Here is a 22,049-nt window from a genome sequence, read left to right as displayed (position 1 = left end):
TGGCCATGTGGGATCCATTGATGCTGTTGTGGCCTGGGTTGTGTACCAAGTCCTGCCTTTTTGATTTAGGGTTCCTTTCTGAACCACTTTCCCCACTACCCCTCATTTCTACTTTCCCTAGGGATGATTCAGTGGGATAAAGCCACATGGGTATAAAACCCATCCAGCAACAACACTTGCAGACAGCCTTTAAACTGAGCAAGTCTTTTATTGCTTCCTGAAGGTTTTCATAAAGTGATACCCTTATGTCTATTACAAATAACATCTTATTAATAAGCCAATTTAGAGAAACTCCCCAGTGTCCCACAATCAAGTGAGGCTGGCAGAAGGAAGAACAAACTTTGGAATTAGTAGACATAACTAAGCCTATAATTTGCTTATGGTTTTTTTCCCCTGTTGCTGTCTTTGCTCTGTCTTGTCTGTCCATTTCTTTTATGTGTTTCAGACACACTGTTATTCTTTTACTGGAACAACTAAAGCCCAGAATATTACATTGCTTAACCACTGTATTAGTCTCAAGTATAAGACAGGCAACAGTGTCTTCCCAGGACTTGGGGAAATAGGGATACCTTCTCTCAACATTCCTCCTGAACTTCATTTATCCTGTGTGTGTACAGGCGTGCACTAAACTCATAGCTCGAGCAGTCCCTCTGAAGATGACCACGTTTGTAATTGTCAAGATTGTGTGCAAATAACTGCCTGTGCACATTTTATGCTACCACTGTGGTCATTGGAAATTCACCAGGCTGAGACCATCTTGGAAATGCAACTACTTCACTTCAAAAGCATCAGCCCTGCGAATTTTCAAGAGGGCTGAAGAACTCGCTGATCTCCTGAAACTGTTGAGGGAAGTAGATAGCAGCACAGAAATTAGCATGCTGAATGGAGGGCAGTGTTTACCTTGGGTATCTGGATAGTCTTTTGATGTGAAGGAGCATTGTATGCTCCTTGGTGCTCTGCTACAGAAGCATTTCTCCAGCAGCAAAACTCCAAAAGTAGGTTTAATGATTAGCTGCTTTGCCACTTTGGTTGCTTCGGCAGACTGCGTGCAGACTTTGCAGATCGTGGCATTAAGGCACTCCCAAAGGCTGTGCAGGCAGTCTTGAAAGGAAAAGCTGGAGATGACCATTCTCCTCTAAAGGCTCTATCTCTCCCAGATAAGCAGCTGTACAGGAGAGAGTCTGAGGAGCTGGTTGTAGTGCTGCCACTCTGGTCAGCTTGCTGTGGCCAGGAGGGTCTCTGAGCACATGTGCTATCCCACTGTCCCAGGGGGTGGATATGTGTGAAGCTCCCTTGCTGGTTGGAGCAGATAATACAGAAGTATGTTGTACAGCACCTCCTCCAAGTGTGGGGTTGGGCACTGAGCTCCAATCTCTGTAACCAGCTGTGCTCTGCCCAGGGCAGGGAGCATTGAAGGCTGAGCCTCTGGCTGGGACTCAGCACTCATTGCAGCCCCTTTCTCTGCCCATGGCCCTGCATTATGAGCAGACCTGAGGGTGCTTCCCATAGGGATAAAGCATCAACACTCACTTTTTTTTAACCTGTGGCTGGATTAGGTGACATGCAAACTATTGGGTTTTGGCTGCCAGAGAGGGATGTCCTTGTGCAGGGAGCCACATTATCACCTGGACTGGCACAAACCGGCTGTGTGACACAGTTACAGCAAGTAAGGGAGAGACTAAGGAGGTCAGGACACTACAGTATGTGGAGTTAGAATGAATCACCTCAGTAAAGAGAAGACTCAGATCTGCTGCATGCCCTGGTAGGAAGTGTTAGGCTGCCCCAGCTGCTAGGTCAGGCCAGGGTGAATGCCAGGAAACCATGGCATATGACCATGGTGAATTATAATGACAGAGATCAAGCACCTCCTCCCCTCTTCCACATAACACCTCTCAGCCTACACATTGCCTGCATTACACCATACCAAACATTTCAGGAGGGGCTGATTCCATGTTCACCCACACAGAGTGTCCTGGAGGGCAAGCCACTCTCTGGTTGCCTCCCATGGAGGACTGTCAGCACAACCTGTTACGACTCCTCACAGAAACACGAACACACAAACACCATCAGCGGCCTTCCTGTGTGCTCACAGGCTACAACCCAGTCCCCAGGTATCTGAAATACCATGCAGAAAACATTTTTCCCATGTAGGATGAGATCTAAAGGGTGCTGGCTATCATCATTAGTAACCACATGGGCTCTGAAGACCAGCTTGTGTCGCTCTCTGAGACACAGCTAGCATCCCTCTCTATATCAGAGTGATTTTATATCCCCACAGTGATATCACTATCTTATACCCCTACAGTGATACAAAATGCAGATGTCAGTGCACTAACAACACTGCTGTGCTGTGATGCAGCTTCACATAGTCCCTTTTCTACACAGAGAATGTTTTCCTATAGGGCAGTTTCCAAGAAGCAGATAGGCTCTGGTTTAATTAGTAAAAGCACAAAACATGTCTATCATACCTGGCTAATAAAACAACTACATAAGCATGTTCCTGGAACTTTAGTTGGTACTGTTAATGATTCTAAGGTTATACACAGCTTAACTGCAGCTTTTGGCCCAGGAGCTTGGCATACATCAGGAAGGTGACCTTTATCCCCACTGTTAGCTAGTAAGATAATATACATTGTTAGTCAATAAGAGAGATGGGGCACCTATTTCACAGACTCCTTGGAAACCTGATGGACAAGTCCTTCATGGGATGGCCATGCTAGCTGCTGTACTTAATACTTGCTTTGTCAGCTTATCAGTGGTAGAAATGGGTTCCCTCCACTGGATCTACAGCTGCCATGCCACAGAATTCAGTCCAGCCATTCCAAAGTACATTTCTTCTTTTCCCAAACTTTAAGACACACATCTGGCAAGTAAAGACAAACAGAGCTTCCAAGAACAAATGTTAACAGCGGCCAGGCAGAAAGGGACCTGGGGGTACTGGTTGATAGTAGGCTGAATGTGAGCCTGCAGTGCGCCCAGGCAGCCAAGAAGGCCAATGGCATCCTGGCCTCTATCAGGAACAGTGTGGCCAGCAGGAGCAGGGAGGTCATTCTGCCCTGTGCTCAGCACTGGTTAGGCTACACCTTGAGTCCTGTGTCCAGTTCTGGGCCCTTCAGTTTAGGAAGGACATTGAGACTCTTGAAGGTGTCCAGAGAAGGGCAGTGAGGCTCGGGAGGGGTCTGGAGTACAGCCCTGTGAGGAGAGGCTGAGGGAGCTGGGGTTGCTTAGCCTGGAGAAGAGGAGGCTCAGGGGAGACCTTCTTGCTGTCTACAACTCCCTGAAGGGAGGTTGTGGCCAGGTGGGGGTTGGTCTCTTCTCCCAGGCAACCAGCACCAGAACAAGAGGACACAGTCTCAGGCTGTGCCAGGGGAGGTTTAGGCTGGAGGTGAGGAAGAAATTCTTCGTAGAAAGAGAGATTGGCCATTGGAATGTGCTGCACAGGGAGGTGGTGGAGTCACCATCCCTGGAAGTGTTTAAGAAGAGACTGGGTGGGGTGCTTGGTGCCGTGGTTTAATTGATTAGATGGTGTTGGGTGATAGGTTGGACTCAATGCTCTCATAGGTCTTTTCCAACCTGGTTATTTCTATCCTATTCTATTCTGCTATGTGAATGAACTGTATAGAATTAGTTTGCAAGATTTAGCTGAAGGTTTATTTGAAACTTATGCCTGAAGTTTTCCATGCTGCCCTATGCCTAATGACCTATGTGAGTGACCTGCCTTCCAAAAGCAGCCATCACTGCTCTGTGTTTCTGAGGGAACTGTTGTCTGCCCAGGACCGATTAAACCAAAACACTTCCTCTGTGAGTTGAGTTTTAGCTTGGGGGTACAGTGTTGAACATCACATTTCAAGTACATTGGTACCTGCATTAGTAGAAACAGGACAGGCCACTGGATTTTGCTTCTCCATTCCTACATTATTCAGTTAGCAGCATTATTCACTTATGCTTTAATGTACAAATAAGAAAAGTTCTTGTCTCCTAATGGGCAGAACTAACGCTTGGGGGCAGGAGTCACCTCACTGACACAATCTCTGAGCTACTCACACCAGGCTTTCTTTACAGTCAGAGACAGAAACAGGCACTCTAAGGATGGCATTTATCTAATCAAGTACAAACTACTGTAGGAGGAGATAAACCACATTGCAGGCTCCCCTGACAAAGCTGATTAGATCTTCATTGACTCTAAAGGGAGACTCATGATCTGAAGATGTTTGTGTGTCAGCTACCAATTCCCAGGCACCACTCACTCCCCTTATTGTCTAGTAGAGGCTGTGGTTTCATGATCAGCATCAGCAGCTATGGGCTGTTGCCAGTGTAGGGTCACAGACTTTTCCCTGCCCTAATCACATGGTCCTATGTGTCAGCTCTAGCAATTCTGCAGCCCTGTGTAAATAGGATTAACTTGCCAGGCTAGCTAAAAACTAATGCTGAAGAAAAAGAATTTGGTTTTGGTTGCACTAACTGGCAGAGCTGATAACCCTCATGGCATCACATGCCCTAACTGCTAGACCTGAGACCTGGCTTGGGGCAGGAATGTAATTTCTGAAGGGGAGAAGTGATTGCCCTTTTTGGCTGCAGCTTTTAGTTGGATCAGTTTAAGTTGACCACAAAATGGCTTCTGTGGAAGGCAGTTCTGAAAATGAATAGATTTAGTTACAGAACATGAAGATACCTGTGCTTGACAAACATAAAATACAACTGATACTTGAAAGGAAAACAGCTGATGAGATATAGCACACACCTTCATATCCTCATCATTATATGAAGGCCACATTTGGTGTATGGGGAAAGGAGCAAGTCTCAGTCAAGATCACAACATATTCCAAACCACAGCATAAATTCTGGGGAGAGATGATGCTAAGTGACCAGGACTGAAAGAAATGTTCCTTCTTCCCTGAGCAAAGATGCTTTTCAAACAGCTCTCAGAATTGTTGTATGCAGAAAATGTTTACAGTGGGTGCAAACTTGGGTTTAGTAGATTACCTTAATTATATGACAGAATTTGCTAGAATGGCTTCTTTCTAAATACCTGCAGCTTAGAAAGGGCAGTCTGTCATGAGCCTGGCTGATGAACAGCTGTTGACCTACAGATCTAAATGGGATCTAATGAAAACACTTCCAGCAACATCATCAATGGTGGTTTTAAACCATTTCTACACAGATATATCCATTGGTGTCACAAAGGGGAAATTCATCCATCTCAAGCTGATACAATTAATAATTCTTTATTTAAATGGTAAAAGGATGAACCCTGTGAAGGACTTAAATAGAAAAGACAGTGCATCATGAAGACAGAGAGATGCAGTTCTTGCCTGATGTGTGTTGGTGCAGCAGAGGCAGCAGGGATGTGTGGGTAACTGGCTGGAAACCCCATGTGCACCTGGGCTGCCCGCTGAGGGTAAGCCTGAGGCTGCCCTCCAGATCAGACCTGTTGGTGCTGAGTCAGAGTGGGAGCCTGTCAACATGTGTTGCCCCATGCCTGAGCATGCCCTGCTACTCCTGTGCTACCAGGCTGTTTGCTGCGCTGCAGGCAGGCCTGGCCAGCAGAGCAGAAAGGATAGGATGTGTCGTATCCTGTGCTTATGGGTGTTCCAGGAACCACCCTCTAAGCACTGTACACACACAGCCACCATGAAGACTTCCATTCCAATTTGCCTGGGGAATCTTCATCTTCTGAGCCAACACTGCTCTCACACATCGCCTGTTGCCATTGGGACTGAAATCAGATCTTTGGACAGTGTGCCCCCTGATGTCACTGAGCTCCAAGGAGGCATAAAGGTGTACCGGCATGATCCCATTTCTCAGGGCAAAATGTTGTGCAGAGGTCTTGTGCAGCCTTACATGAGTCAAAGCTACACTTGTTGAACTACTTTTAAACTGAGTTTTCAAATGCATGTGCATGTATGATCTCCCTACACTATTAGCTGCTCTTGTAGGGACTTACCTTGAGAGGACTTGAGTGACCTTCTATGAGCAAGAGACCATTCAGAAATCCTGTGCTAATCCCTCCCCCCAAACAACCAACTCTGACACCAGAAAATATTGTATATTCTCTGACAGAGCCTGATACTGTAGGCAGGTGGAGCAGGCAACACAGTGATCAGCAGGCAGCACAGTGTCCTCAGCAAATAGCCATTGATGTATTGATACTCATTGCCACAGGTCCAAGAGAACTGCCTTAGTTTAGAGCTAGTGATCTGACTTTTTTTTTTCCCCTGGGGACAATAAAAGGCAGACCTTAATGATATGATTTATTAAAGATGCCTTCTGAAGGGTAATTTATATACAATGATCTATAAGTTAAAATGTTACCAGCCAATCAGCTGCACAGATAGTTGTGTTTTTTTCATTCCAAGGATTCCATATTCACAGAATTTTCCCATCCATCCCTGTTGAATTGTTACTATCTCTCCAGGAGAGAGCCACACTGTGTGCAGAAGTGAGTAACACCACCTTTTATTATGACTTTTTTCCTTTAATGGTGGTGATTTTTCTGGTATGATTCACTTGAGCACTGGCTGAATAAATATTAGCTCTAATACCTCTTAAGTAGTAACTTGATAGCTGTTTTGCCTGCCTACTTGTGAATTTTAAGAAAGTACTAGTTATACCACAGGCAAAGTGGTAACCAAAGCAGCTAATAAATGCTCCTAAGTCCACTTGACAGTAAGAAAGCAAAACAACTAACCTAGAAAGGAAAGACCCAAACTAGACATGAGGAGGGCATATTTTCAAGAGTTGTTTCCTCATTATGGAAAAAATACTTTGGAAGGGAAGGAAGTGGGGGGTTTAATCTGCTTTGCAAGGTTCTCAAGAAGTATAGGAATGCTATACTGACCCCCTCAACCTGGCTAGAATCCTGCCACTGATCAAACAGGTCAGATTTCACAGACAAGGTAATCAGATAGAAGAAATCTCTAGAGCAAGAAGTTCTTCATCTCCTACCTTAATGCTGAGTACAGTTATAGTCAGTCAGTCTTCCTTCACAGATCACAAACAAATTTGTAAGCACATGCTTATCTTGCCTATGTTCCAAGATGGCCTTTTACTTAACTGCAAACCTATGTTTAAGTCCTTTCCAAAGCTGCTTTCCTGCAGCAGGATCTAACAGTGAATTTGATGTAGAGCTATATGAACAGTAATACTCACTTCTCACTTGTACTGTGTTTTCATGACAAGGAACAAATTTGTTTCTGTAGTTAACTGGACAGCAAATGCTTCTGATGGCTTTGGTGTTGCTGACTGGATCTAATTTGAAGAAACCTTGCAAGGACAGCTAGTAAAGAGAGACATTGCCTGCAAAAAACACAACCTGAAATAAACACTGACAGCCTTGAAGTGGGACAGACAGATGGAGTCATGTTTGCCTTTATTAAAAGCACACAGGTCTGATGATTGCCAGAAAAGGAGTAAGTGAGGTGTCAAAATGAGGCAGGCAGTGTGGTCTGTAATATCTGACTGCAATAGCAGTTTATAGACAGAGTTTCACCTTTTCCAAGTGGAAAGGTACAGAGTGATGAGGAGCCCTCTATGGCAGAGATCTCTCCACTTGAAACCCTGCTCAGAAATTCAAAGGAAAAAGCAGTGACTTTATTTACTCAGCACATTTGCTGAGTAATAGTGAATCTCCCAACTCCAGCCCTACTTCTCCCCACAGCACTCAGCTGACCTAAGAGAGATCAGCAGAACTCAGTGCAAAAGCTTTTACCTCAGAAGAGGCAACAAGCAGCAGCTTTCTGTTTAGCCTTTCCCTATCTGGAGCGGTATGGAGCTGCATGCCAGAAATTCAGTTGCTTCTCTGCTCAGCACTCAGCATTTACGGTAAGTAAAGAGGCTTGGAGGAGGTCCTTCCCCAGATGTGGACCGGAAGCTGAGCTGAGAAAGAATTTTGTGAGTCATGAACAATGCCTGGAAGCCTTAAAAAAAGAAACAAACACAAAACCCCCACAAAACAAGCAAACAAAAAGAAAACACCCAGAGTCCTCCCTCCTTTGAAGAGATTGCATTCTCCTCAAAAGCTTAAGCAGGAACAAAACGTTCCCCTGACACACACAATTTATGGCTTCATTAGGTACCTTTATCAGTCACCTTCCCATTAATCTTAATTTTTATAATGCTGCCAGATGGCCAGCCCTAAATTTAGAAAGTATCCCTGTTCCTCTTGGATGCTGATACATGGCAATACAACAGAAAAGCCTGAGAACAGCAGAGCAGAACACATTGGTTTATGAGAAAATGGTAGCGACACGAAGTCTTGTGTGGTCCAGCTGTGGGTCTGTGCCTGACATGTCTGGCAGCAGGACTGGGCTGCCACATGGGATTATTCATCAAAGTCCAAGTAGTCAAAGTCAGTGAAGACATCAGTTGGCTGCTGAGTCCCACAGGACAAAGCTCTACGCTCAGTCCTATTCCTCGGGGAGCAGAAGGCTTGAGGAACCGTTCCTGCCTGGGAAGAAACCATGCTCTCCCACTCTCCTGAGGTATATGGTCTATGTCTTGTGGCTTTTGGCCCTGAAACAAATTCAGTATTTATCCTGGAATAGCAGGAAGAAAAGCTATCCCTGGACAAAGGCAAGATCAAGGGCATGCTATCAGGTAAGGGGAAGGCAGCAGCAAACTGACCATCCATAGAGTACCCTTGAGACCATCAGGAGGTCTCCTGATGAAGAAATGTTGAAAGGCTCACGGGCTGATCTAGTCATTGTTTATAGAAAGAAAGAACCCAAAAAGCCCTAACCCACCTCCTGTAAGCTAGTCAAAGCTCATGACACAGTTATGTTCAATGCTGAGTGAGTTTTATTCATAAATGGATGTGGATATCCTGTTTATTTCACTCAGGAGGGGACTGAGTACTTCTAATCAAGAAAACTATGACAATATCATGAGGCCAACCAACCAACACTCCATTTTAGTGATTCCTAAAGTTCAGCCAGAGAGAAACTCCTTGTCCTTCCTTCCATCCTAGCTGAATTCCACTGGCTTAATATGGATCCCTGTAAAATTACAACCTGCCCTACCTGCAGGAATTGAGACAGGTTTGAGCTGGACCAGTTTCTATGACCTATATCTCCTAAATTTTTTCCTATTAACCAATGGCCTTGTGTGGGGATGAGGGGAAGAGGACATGGGCATATTTCCTTTCAGTACCGTTGCAGGTCGGCTTCCTGGTTATTTACAACATCTTATTAAATATATTACAGCATATGGGAAGCCAAGAGGATGAAGAGACTGTTACAGCAATCTAATTACTGACTCCTAAAGTACTTTTTATGATGTTCATTAAAGCATTCCATGTGGGTTCCTACCACTAAACTGAAAACATAGCAGACCTAGATTTTGACATGTGAACAGTCTCACAGAAGACAGGGTTCAAAGTCACAGGTCAGCAGCAGCGCCTCTGGCACTCAAGCTGCATCTGCAGTGCGAAGAGCACGCTGAAGCACGAGTGAAGAAGAGGGGATGGCATGCAGAGCAACATGGCTGGCAGATGTGGACTCACTGAGACTCTGCTGAGCTACTGGTCTCAGTTAGGCTTGTTGAGAACTCATTTTCTTGTGCAAGTGTGAACAGCTTTCGTCACTTTACTACTGAAATGACACTAGCTGCCTAACTCCAGCTGTCAAGAACATTCATATGGACCCTCTGGAATCTCCAAGTATAGCAACAGGCTTTTGCATTCTTGCAAGATCTTCATTTTCAGGGCACCAGTTTTCTTACTATGTCTATGTATTAATACACACAGCTATACCTCTATAGCTACATACAGCTATGGCTATTTGTTTCCTTTCCATTTTCTACTCATGGAGCACTCTGGACACCCTTTTGCTGATTTGCTGGCTCCCTGGGAAAGAGCAGGCAAAGAAAGGTTATCTCTGCCTTTCTCAAGTTTTTGTGACTGGGTTTTCATAATTACATCTTTGTGATTTCTCTTGAGTGTCTCTCCCTGTCCCTTTTTCATGACACCAAGTTTAATAAAACAAATAGTACCCAGGGACTGACTTTTTGGCATTTATGTATTTCTGCTACACTACAGCTTCTAAAAACTTCCTCAAAGTTTCTTTCTTTTCTCAAACTTTTTAAACTGCTCGAGTCTCGAGTTACTGCTGCCTCATCACTCATCCTACTGCCCTCAGTGGCACAAACAGGAGAAAAACTTAATAGAAATCCCCCTGCAAAAAGGCCAAACCTAAAGAGAATGTCGAGTTCGAAAGACAGCAAGAATCAGCTGTTGGGATGTACCTGTGTTACCTGTGGCAGCTGTAAATTGGGCCCAAGGGTTTAAGAGCAGCAGATGGGTGCTGAGTTCATGTAGTTCGTGGGCTGACTGCTGGATCCCTCCCTAAGAGGGTCTGTGGCTGTGCCAAGTCCATTCCTTGCTCAACTATACGGTGTCGCAGCGGCCCTGGGACAGTTGGGTACTGGTTGGACTTGACGACCTTTGACGTGATTTCCAGCCACGGTGATCCGCTGGTGCCTCAGGAGCTGCAAACCCGGCACACCTCCAGCTACCGTTTGCAACCCAACGAGCGCAAAGTACCATCCAGCGAAAGCCAGGGCTTCAGCATGGACAGAGATGGACTACCCGGGCCTGTGAAAGGCTGCCCGAGTGCGTGGGACGAGCGGACAGACCCCCACCGCGGCCCCCTCTGGGGCACTGCCTCGACGCCAGGGCTTAACGGTACCGCCGAGAGCCTCACCCCACACAAACAGACGCGCTGGGCCCCGCACCAAGCTACCGAGTGTCGCGCCGGCCGCAGCGGGGCTGTGGCTGAATGCTGGCGGCGTGTCCGTGCGCCGCGACCTCCAGCGGCCTAGCCCTAGGGGCCCACGGCCCGGCGCGTGACGTCAGGACCCCTTCCACCGCGGCAGAGCAGCCCCGGCTCCCAGGGCCAGCCCCGGCTCCCAGGGCCAGCCCCGCCCCGAGCACGGACCGGTGCGGAGCCGTGTGGAACGCACCTTTTGCACGAGTCCCGCTCGTCGCGGGGCGGGACTTGCAGAGCAGCGAGCGCGGGAGGTGGCGGGGGAGAAGCCGAAAGGCTCAGCCAATCAGAGCCGCTATTCCCAGGACGTCACGAGCAGCCCCACCTTCCCCCTCCGTTAGGGCACGGCAGGGCGGGGAGGCCGCGGCCAATGGGCGGTATCAGGGGGGAGGGGACGCCTGTCGCGAGGGCGCGCGGGCCAATGGCGAGTGAGGAGGGGAGGGGAGGAGGGCGGGTAGAGCCATGCGGGGGGGCGGCGGCCAATGGGGCGCGGGCGAAGGGGCGTGGCCGTGCCGGCTCGGGTTCCGTGTGGAAAGAGTGAGGGGGCTCGGGTGCAAAGTTTGCTCGCCCAGCGCTTGCCGAGGGAGAAGCGACGGGTCGGCCGGCAGCGGCGGTGGGCAAGGGGCCGCATTCACCCTCGGGGCTGCGCCGCACGCGTGGGCTGCTCTCTGCACCGGCCGACGGTTGCACTCCGCGCCTCCACCGGGCCGGGCCGGTAGCCGCTGCCCCGGCTCGATGTGCGGGGGGATGGCGGCGAAGGGGCCGGGCGGGCCGCGGTGGTGGCAGAACCGTCGGGCGCGGCTGCTGTGCATGCTGGCGCTCACATTCCTTTTCTTCGTGGTGGAGGTCGTGGTGAGTCGGGTCACGTCGTCGCTGGCCATGCTCTCCGACTCTTTCCACATGCTCTCAGATGTCATGGCCCTGGTCGTGGCGCTGGTGGCCGTGCGCTTCGCCCAGCGCACCCGCGCCACCAAAAAGAACACCTTCGGGTGGGTGCGAGCTGAGGTGATGGGCGCCCTCGTCAACGCCGTCTTTCTCACCGCCCTCTGCTTCACCATCCTGCTGGAGGCCATTGAGCGCTTCACGGAGCCCCATGAGATCCAGCAGCCGCTGGTGGTCATCGGCGTCGGAGTGGCCGGACTCATCATCAACCTGCTGGGGCTGTGCCTCTTCAACCACCACGGTGTGGGGGGCCATGGCCATTCCCACGGCCACGGGCACTCGCACAGCGGCAGGCAGCACTCTCGCAGCGGCTCCAAGACCGAACAGCCACCTGGGGATGGGGAGGCTTCGCTGCACCGGGAGGAGACCAGCACCTTGGTAGAGAACTGCAGCAGCTCCAACGGAGTCAGCCAGGAGAAGCTAGGTAAGTCCTGCGACACCTCTGTCCCATCCCAGGCATACAGGCGTCAGGAAACAGAGATCCCTTTCTTGAGGAAGGTGGTGGGCATCCTGTTCCCACCTGGTGCAAGCTTCCTGGGGACCACTTTTCCTTTCTCCTCAGGAAGAGACAAGAAACTTTCTTAGTGGTGCTCTCGGGTACACAGCCATTGCACCTCTACCTCACACCTTTCCTTCAAGTGCTAAAAAGAGTGCCCTAAGTTGTGTGGATGTGTAACAGGCAGATTTGAGTATGAAAGAATCTTAGGGTAAAGCAATTTGCCTTAAAGAAAGTTGATGCTGTTAGAGAAGGCACATGAGAAGTGTTTTTGTGCCTAGCGACAAGCTGTCACAAGACCTTGCCCTAATGCCTTCTGAGCGGGCTGCATATCAAATACAACACAGCTCAACACCTTGGTCCTGACAGCTGGGTCTCTGTTGGGTTGGTTGTTAGCTACCTGAGAAGCTGATATCAATCAATATAATATATATACTGAAGTGTATCCCATTGCAGTAATGTCATGCATCTTCATGACATCTGCATTAATAGGAAGAAGTCTTGGAAATCACCAGTTAGAACTGTGGAAGTCATGCAGCAAGGCACTAAATGTGGAGCTCACTGGTGTCAGAGTACATGTGTCGTTTCTTTGGATCAGTTTTCTGTAGCTTTCTGAAGCACACACCTTCCCACTCTCTTGCACATTGAGATAAATTTAAAACCTTCCCTTCACAGTTGTGATCAAACTGTCTGCTTTGTGGGAAGGGTTTTGGGGTTTTTTTTTCTCTTTTTAAATGGATCAAGAAACCTGGATAGTTTATTTTTGAAGCCACTTGTTCAAAGCTAAGTCCTGTGCATTAACAGAGTGAAAGGTGAGTAGTTGCAGTTTCTGTACTTTGTACGGCATCCCTGTCACCAAGAGGAAGGTGTTTCAGTCTTCAGAACCTATGTCCCTGCTTTATTTTCAGGGTGACATCAGGAGACCACTCTTTAAGCTTAAATTGAGCTTTCATTGAGCAGAGTGAACTTTGCTGCAGTTTTGGTTTCTCTGTGGTCAGAGCTTTCAGAACACATTTGAGAACTTAGCAGTTTCTCTCTCACTCTTTTTTGGGCTCTACATTGTGTTTTTAAAAGACAGGTTTTACAGGAGGATAGTTAAGTTCCTCTCAATGCAGTACACAATTTTCTTGACCACTTAGTAAGTTCTTAACATTTAGTTCCAGCAAAGGTGTCCTAATAATTCACTTCAAACAGCATAAAATTCCCTTAAGCACCAATCTGCTAATCTGGGCTTGTGATTTGTTCCAGAGTGGTGAAACGCGGTGAAAAGTTGTGCTTTTAGCCAAGTTTTGAGCTAGCTCTAGAATAAAATGCTAGTCTGTAGCCTGGGTTAAAATGTGTAACCATTTGAGACAACTTGTCTGGAATTTCTCACAGATGTCCTTCTGGCAATGGCATATAATTTGTTGTGGGTATTTAGGTGGTAGTAGGGCATAATTTTGGTCACAGTGAAACTTTGAAATAAGTTTGTATTTCCTTCTATGCCCTGTCATGATTATGTAATAGATGGAGTTATTCATGGTTTACCCATGGAAATGTTACAGGGAAGGGTGCTTGGAGACTTGTGAGAAGCTGTACAAGTCTAGGTGAAGACAGGTAAAATGACTGAGAGAGTACTATGCCTTCATTGGAAACTGCAAGAGAAGGGCAGACCCTGATATACTAAGATGGAAGTGGAAGGCTAGTGATAGCCTCAGGGGCTTAGTGCATACACTTTCTGTTAGATTTAAGTGAGCATGTTTCAAGTAGACTTGTGGTAGGCTCCAGGAAGACTGTATTGTGGCCTTTCAGTATTAAAGGGGGCCTATAAGAATCACAGAATCACCAAGGTTGGAAGAGACCTCAAAGATCATCAAGTCCAACCTGTCACCACAGACCTCACGACGAAATCATGGCACCAAGTGCCACGTCCAATCCCCTCTTGAACACCTCCAGGGATGGTGACTCCACCACCTCCCTGGGCAGCCCATTCCAGAAGAAAGATGGAGATAAGTCTTTTTAGTAGGGCCTGTTGTGACAGGACAAGGGGTAATACTTGTAAACTAAAAGAGGGGAGGTCTCGACTAAGAAGGAAGAAATTTTTTATAGTAAGGGTGGTGAAACAATGGAAGAGGTTGACCACAGAGGTGGTGGTAGATGCCTCATCCCTGGAAACATTTAAGCTCAGGTTGGACAGGGCTCTAAGCAACTCTAGTTAAAAATGTCCCTGCTTATTACAGGGAGTTGCACTAGATGATCTTAAAAGCTCCTTCCACCCCAAACTTTTCTGTGTTTCTAATTTTTTTGTCATTAAAAAAAATCTCAAGAACTTTCTGGAGCTGTATTCCTCTTACCCACCCTTACAGTCTGTCGACTTCCCACATCTTCTTTTCCCCAAGTACTTGGTGTGCAGCTGAGTGCCATGACAATTACTCTCTCCTTACTTTCATTGTGGACCCTGAGGTCTGAACTCTGTAACCTGAGAGATTTTCCTCTATTGATTTCTCTGGAAAGTTACAGGTCTCACATTCAATAACTCCTGGAAGTTGTGTGGAAAATGTAGCTGGAGTTTTAGGACAGACGTGTGATACATGAGGTTTTGAGCCTGGGGCTTGGAACTGACCCGCTCAGCTGCCTTCCTTGGAGCCCACCTCTTCTTTATGATCACAAAATTGCAGTCATGAGAGCAGAGTGGCAGAAGCAGCAGGTTATACCAACATGTTAATGTTTACAGAGCTCTGAGTTGAATAACCACGGAAGCAGTCAAAGCTCCTTGCTTCAGATTGTCAGGCCAGTGGCCAGTACCCATGGCAGTTCTTTAATGCTGGAAGTTTTCTGTCCAAAGAAGAGCTATTGAAGAAAAGTGGGAGGTTGATCAGTTAAAATATTTCCAGTTTAAAACATGAGAAGTGTTTTTCTTTCAAAACCCCTTCTCCTTTGTAATACTGTGTGCATTTATTCCTGTGTAGCTACTTAGGGGTGATGGATTGGTAGTACTGCAAACAGTTTTGACAAGGAGGGTACTAAAATGTTCATTTTGGCATTACATTGACCATGACATATGGCTCTGGTCATCAACAGCTGTGTGTCACTTAAAAGTACTAAAAATATGCTATTAATGTGTTCTGAAATATAAATAACCCTGCTTCAGAGCATTTGAAGGCTTCAGTGATAACTTGCACTGTCCTGTAGTCATGACTGCTGATAAATTCTGCAGTTTAGACCTAAAGACTCATCTCATTGTGGCTCTCAGTTCTGCTGGCTCTATGTGTCATCTCATAAAAACTTCCTTTTCCTTGAATGCAGAAATATTCTGGGACTGAACTTAGAAAACATTACTATAAACCTGTATCCATACAGCTTTTTGAGCTGGCCTGGTAAATTTTAATGCTAAATAGCAATGCAGTCTTGTGGTTTAAGAGAGATTTTAGCAATGTGATTAATCTTCTGGCTTTTCAAAAGAGGGAACAAATGTAAGTTAGAATAGAATAGAATTAACCAGGTTGGAAAAGACCTTTGAGATCATCAAGTCCAACCTATCACCCAACACCATCTAATCAACTACACCATGGCACCAAGTGCCTCATCCAGTCTCTTCTTAAACACCTCCAGTGATGGTGACTCCACCACCTCCCTGGGCAGCACATTCCAATGGCCAATCTCTCTTTCTGGGGAGAACTTCTTCCTAACACCCAGCCTAAACCTCCCTTGGCACAGTTTGAGACTGTGTCCTCTTGTTCTGGTGCTGGTTGCCTGCGAGAAGAGACCAACCCCCACCTGGCTACAACCTCCCTTCAGGTAGTTGTAGACAGCAAGATGGTCTCCCCTGAGCCTCCTCCTCTCCAGGCTAAGCAACCCCAGCTCCCTCAGCCTCTCCTCACAGGGCTGTGCTCCAGACCCCTCCCCAGCCTTGTTGCCCTTCTCTGGACACGTTCAAGTGTCTCGATGTCCTTCTTAAACTGAGGAACCCAGAACTGGACACAGGACTCAAGGTGCGGCCTAACCAGTGCTGAGTACAGGGCACAACGACCTCCCTGCTCCTGCTGGCCACACTATTGCTGGTGCAGGCCAGGATGCCATTGGCCTTCTTGGCCACCTGGGCACACTGCTGGCTCATGTTTAGGTGGCTGTCAATCAGCACCCCCAGGTCCCTTTCTGTTTGGCAGCTCTCCAGCCACTCTGACCCCAGCCTGTAGCTCTGCATGGGGTTGTTGTGGCCAGTGTGTAGAGCCTGGCACTCAGCTACCTGCCTGCCTTTTCTTGTATATCTCTGTAATTCTGCATTTTGTTTAAGGAACGAACAGTGAGTAGTTAATGGTTAAAACAGATGGAAAACATGAAAGCATTTTTTTCAGTAGAATAAATTAAAATCTTCATGCTTTGTCACTCTGCATCTTTAAGCTCCTAGTAGAAACAACTGCCTTTTAGACTATCTAGGGTCCCTTCTTGGGAGTATTTTCCAGCCAGAGAAAATGTTGCAGAGTGGAGTTGCATGCTTTTGACTGTTGTGCTCAATGTGGCAATGTTAAAAGTTGGTTCTTCTGGAAATGTGTGATGTTATAACATGTGCCTAATCCTGTCACTGTTTCTTGTCAGGTGATGTGAAAGATGACATGACTGACCTACAAGTGAATGGGAACGCTGGCCATTACCCTATGGACGTAGAGGAAGTTGAGGAAGACTCTAGTGCACAGCTTAACATGCGTGGAGTTTTTCTGCATGTTTTTGGAGATGCCTTAGGCTCAGTAATTGTTGTAGTGAATGCTTTGCTCTTTTATGGGTTGTGGAATCCATGCCCCAAAGATGGGCCCTGCTTTAATCCGTGTGTCAATAATCATTGCGTGGAAAACGCTACTTTATCCCAAACACCTGGCAGAGCAAACAGTTCTGAGCAAGAGAGCATTACAGTGGCTGGGCCGTGCTGGTTGCTGTATTTAGATCCTGTCCTTTGTCTGATCATGGTTTGTATCCTCCTTTACACAACTTACCCATTACTTAGGGAGTCAGCCCTTATACTCCTGCAGACTGTTCCCAAACAGATAGACGTGCATTCTTTGAACTCAAAATTGCGTACGCTCGAAGGAGTTGAAGCAGTTCACGAGTTACACATCTGGCAGCTAGCAGGCAGTAGGATCATTGGCACTGCTCACATAAAGTGTCCTGACCCTTCCACATACATGATGGTGGCCAAGCGCATCAAAGAGATCTTTCACGATGAAGGGATTCATGCAACGACCATTCAGCCTGAGTTTGCCAGCGTCGGCTCCGAGTCGGGGAGAGGGAAATGCGAGTTTCCTTGCAGGACACAGTGTGCTTTGAAGCAGTGCTGTGGAACAGGAGAAGATAGTGCTGCAAAGAAGACAGAAAAATCTTCATCAATCAGTATTTCCTGTTCAGAAGTTGTCATTGATATTCCCAAAACCAGGAGGACTAAGTCGGAGAGCATCCCTTCAGTTAAGCTCGAGGCAAACACGGATCAGAACGAGCAGTTTGAATCCTCTTTGTAAACTCCCTGAATGGTGCTACCTGAGTGTTGGTGACTTTGACAACAGCTGTGTTGCAAGAGGAAGAGACAGACGTTTGAGATGCAATTTTTGCCAAGTAGTGTAATTGCTGAAGTCCTTGTTCTTGTCATATTGCTAAATCTAGAGTGCTTGTTTCAAAGAACATAATGTCACTGTCATGATACAATGTGTTTGTGTTGACTGTGAGAGAGACAGAAAGTACACCGATGCTGTAACAACTTCAGGAAAACAGTTTCAGCATTGCAGCAGACACTTTTTCGCTGTGCTTGGAATGACAATACTTTGTGTTTTTTTTCTCCAGGGAAAAGGTGTTTGAAGGATGTAGGAACTCGATTTGTGTTACAGACTTCTCGGACCTAACCTTTCCTTTAATATTTGATTTGTAGATACTCTAATATATTGTTTATTTAGAAGCCTTGAGGAAACCAAAGTTCATAGAACATTTTTAAAGATATAACTACTTAAAACTGGAAACCACTGCAGTTTCACATATTTTTCTTAAGTCTATATAACAATAAATGTGAAAGCTTTTCTAATAATTTTATTGTATAGCATATTTTAAAGAGAGCATCCTATGATTGTTAGAGATGGTCCCCACTTTTTCTGGTAAGGTAGAGAGGTAATTAAAATCAACTGCTTGTGAAAACACCAGATGTGAAAGGTTTGGTTCCTCCCCCCATCTCCCCCCATCAGAATGGAAGTTCAAGCTGCTGTATATTGTTCTGTAATCGAGACCTGAGACTGGATTTTTCTGGTGGGTTTCCTTATTTCCATGTTGTGTCTGCTCATAGAAGCCTTCAAAATCTAAGGAGTCCTTGACTCACAGTGCTATGAATGAAGAGATGTACCTTCACTTTTAACTGATGCTCAGTTTACTAAGATAACAATTAGCTATGTCAGTAAGTTCTCTGTTGGGGAAGGTCTGCCAAGCACAGACTGTGTAATTCATGCTCTCAGGCATCACCAGTAGCCTCTGTTACAAGTCATGCAGAGGTAGCTCGTAGCTAAGTGTATCTTTAAGCATTTGCAGAGACTGCAGTCCTGGTCTCAGCTGTGTCCTCAGGAACCTGCCACTGACTTTTAAGGAAATGGGGCATGGAGTAGGATTTTGAGTGGCTTTGTTTCACCCTTAGAGATGTTTATGTATCACTAATTTCACTTACCAAGTGTCCACATCTATGGTTTAAACTGTTAGTCGATTGACAACTGGCTCTAAAGCTGTTACAGTATGCTGCTGACTTACACCTTAACAAAGGAGAAACTGGCCTATTGTGAATTTGGATATTGTGAACTGGGTATGGTGAATTTGGCAGGGACTAGTAGAGAGTTGGAAGATAAAACATACAAGGAACCTAATCTAAATCCCTGACCCTTTCAATCCACCCTGAAGTTAGGTATGGGAAATAATGCCTTGTGATTTAATTGACTGCTCTTATGCTCAAAACTGGAAAAATAACTGAGATCTTCCATTGTTTGTTCAATGACTCTGGACATGACAAACACTCTGCCTCAGTTTCCCTGTCTTAAAATGGGGATAATACCTACCTCACAGGGGTGTTGCGAGGCTTAATTCTCATGTGAAGAGCTCTAAGATCTGTTACTGGAAGACACTGGAAGGAGTATAAGATACTAAATTGCACGTTATTCTGCAAATTCATTGCAATAGCTAGGCACAACAGAGGGAGCTGAGGATAGTTTTGGCCTTATGAGATTCTTTCATGCTGTGGTTTTCAGGTTTTTAACAGTATTTAAATGTAGATCTGTTCTTTTTTTCCTTTTCCCAATGTTTTGTTAGTGAAGGGAGTGTAGCTTTGCCTCCAGATATAGAACATCTTGCTAGTTTGCATTTCTAAGACATGTCTTGCAAAATAATTGCTCCTAAGTAGTTCAGAATAGTCTGCTGCTCATCAGACCTGGATTGGCTCAGGTTGTGTCAGTAGTCTTACCCAACTTCTCAGCAGAGCATTACAGTCAACTCTCGATTGTCCATAGGTGGATTACCAGTGTTGTTTATCAGCAAGACCAGCTCTGTGTTGGATGCCAGTGTATTGGACAAATGCTGTGTGCCAAAGCATTGGAAAAGCTGAGGAGCTCAGCTGAGTTTCATGTGAGCCCACTCTCACAGGGTTCGTTGGCTTGGGTGCAGCACAGCACTGCCCAGTTGGTTTCTTGGCTGTTCAGATGTATTCACAGAAAGCTGTGGTGTATGGTTGGGTCGATTGAGCTTTGTGCTTGCTTGGGGATGCTGGTGGTTCACAGCCACCAGCATGACTCACCTTTTTTCTGTGTTTATTTCCTTGTTGTATAGTCTCATAAACTAACTTAAATAATATAGTATTTATATATGTTTTTGGTTTGCCTGAATTATCTTGACTCTGTCTGCTGTTACCTGTGTATGATCTAGAGTTGACTGTTAAATGAGACATTGTATGAGACTACATTTGCAGAACATGCTTACTACTGCTAGTATACTGCAAAGTATTAACCAAATGAATGTTGACATTAACAGAGTGTTTTGTTTTTCAGTGTGTATCTTTGCTTTTTAGGCTTAAACTTTCACTAATTACTTTGCTTACTAGTTTAAAGTTGGTCTCAGTTATTAGTGTGAGTTGATGAGGTCCTGCTGTGTATCAAGAATGCACCATAGAACTGCTGTTCTTCATTTAAAATAAACAACAACAAACACCCCCAAGACACACCATAACAGCACTGAGAAGCCTGACTTCTCACCTGTTGCTCCTATACAAAGAGAGTAACTATGAAGTCTTGACAGTTGCCAACGCTGGCTAATGGTCTCAGTAAATGCATCTGCGTGGATGGAGTGGCAGTCAGGAATTCCATTGTAACTGTTAAATCTTTTGGGTCTTGCAGCAGAAGTACTATTTTTCTATTGCTGTGTCCATTGCAGGCAATGGCTAGCTGAAACAAAAAAGTCTCTCCCCTGTGTTATTTTCATTACCAGGATAGGATGCAGATGTGATGGTGATGGGAGGAGAAGGGGGAGTTGTGTGGCCTCTCTGTCGTGTGCAGTGTTGCATGTGCAGCACCAGCTGCTGGTGATGGGGCCCTTCAGTCTCGGTAGCCCTCGGTGGTCACTTCCCCGAGAGCACATAGTGAAGGTGGTGGCTGTACAGAAGCAGGAATGCAATTTTTGTGTTTGTTCTCAACTGTATGAGACCCAGCTGTAGCCTGCTAGCTTGTGATATAGCTTGATTCCATTCAACCTGATCTGTCCGTGATTACACAATTCCAGAACACGCAGAGCACTCAAAAACACTGCACAGACTCTGTTGTTTTGGTTTGTTTGTTTGTTTGCCACAGAGCATGAAGCTAGTGAATCTCATGTAAGTGAACACTGCAGTGGTGGGGAGCTGATTGTATTGTGTATCACACTTCTGAATTTGTAAAATAAAAAAAGAACACAACCCCAAAACACTGATTTTTTTTAAAGCAAAATGTTTGTATTTCGCTGTCGAGATTCCTTGTGCTTCTGATTAAATGCATCGACTTTCTACACTCAGTGCATGTCTCATCATGCTATTTTAGAATCACTTTTTACATTGTATCCTCACCCGAGGTGCAGTGGAGAACTAATTTAGGCACTCAGTGGGCTAGTGAGTACCTTGAAGCCTTACTTTTTAGCAGAGTAAATTGCTTCTGTGGAACCCCTTATCATTTTAGCTTGATTGCTCTCAATGCCTATTCTCGGCTTTTAGTGCTATCTGTTATTGCTGCATCATGGTATTTGGTATGAACATACACTTGGTTGTGCAAAAGGCAAAACTAGCCCCAGCATATGGCACCCAAAAGTCAGGGCCAGGCCTCAGTCCTGTGTTCATGAATAGTTTCGTCAGGCTAACGAGTAGTTACTTGCATGCAAGGAATTAATTGTGGTAGAGAGTCCAAAGCTTCTGCCAGTGTAGCCTGGCTTTTGAAGAACAACTTTGTGGATGTATTAGAATAGAATAAACCAGGTTGGAAGAGACCTTCAAGATCATCATGTCCAACCTATCAACTAATCCAACCCACCTAATCAACTCAACCATGGCACCAAGCACCCCATTAAGTCTCCTCCTGAACACCTCCAGGGATGGTGACTCCACCACCTCCCCAGGCAGCACATTCCAGTGGGCAATCACTCTCTCTGTGTAGAAGTTCTTCCTAACATCCAGCCTAAACCTCCCCTGGTGCAGCTTGAGACTGTGTCCTCTTGTTCTGGTGTTGGTTGCCTAGGAGAAGAGACCAACCTCCGCCTGTCTACAACCTCCCTTAAGGTAGTTGTAGAGAGCAATAAGGTCTCCCCTGAGCCTCCTCTTCTCCAGGCTAAGCAACCCCAGCTCCCTCAGC

The 22,049-nt window shown here is 46.1% G+C and overlaps 1 protein-coding gene across 1 annotated transcript; it reads left to right on the top strand.

The window, feature by feature from the left end:
• Positions 1-11,474: 11,474 nt before the first annotated feature.
• SLC30A1 (solute carrier family 30 member 1) lies at positions 11,475-17,945 on the top strand. The gene is made up of 2 exons (XM_009897524.2): positions 11,475-12,126; positions 16,774-17,945. The coding sequence occupies exons 1-2, from the start codon at positions 11,496-11,498 to the stop codon at positions 17,682-17,684; spliced, it is 1,542 nt and encodes a 513-aa protein (XP_009895826.2). The 5' UTR covers positions 11,475-11,495; the 3' UTR covers positions 17,685-17,945.
• The last annotated feature ends 4,104 nt before the right edge of the window (positions 17,946-22,049 follow it).

This window comes from Dryobates pubescens, chromosome 2, assembly GCF_014839835.1.
Source record: "Dryobates pubescens isolate bDryPub1 chromosome 2, bDryPub1.pri, whole genome shotgun sequence".
NCBI classification, from domain to species: Eukaryota; Metazoa; Chordata; class Aves; order Piciformes; family Picidae; genus Dryobates; species Dryobates pubescens.
This window is presented reverse-complemented; position numbering and strand designations above follow the sequence as displayed.

Coding starts and splice junctions, on each gene's coding strand:
- SLC30A1 (XM_009897524.2), top strand. CDS start 11,496: ATGTGCGGGGGGATGGCGGCGAAGGGGCCGGGCGGGCCGCGGTGGTGG. Junction 12,127..16,773: donor AGTCAGCCAGGAGAAGCTAG/GTAAGTCCTGCG, acceptor GTTTCTTGTCAG/GTGATGTGAAAGATGACATG.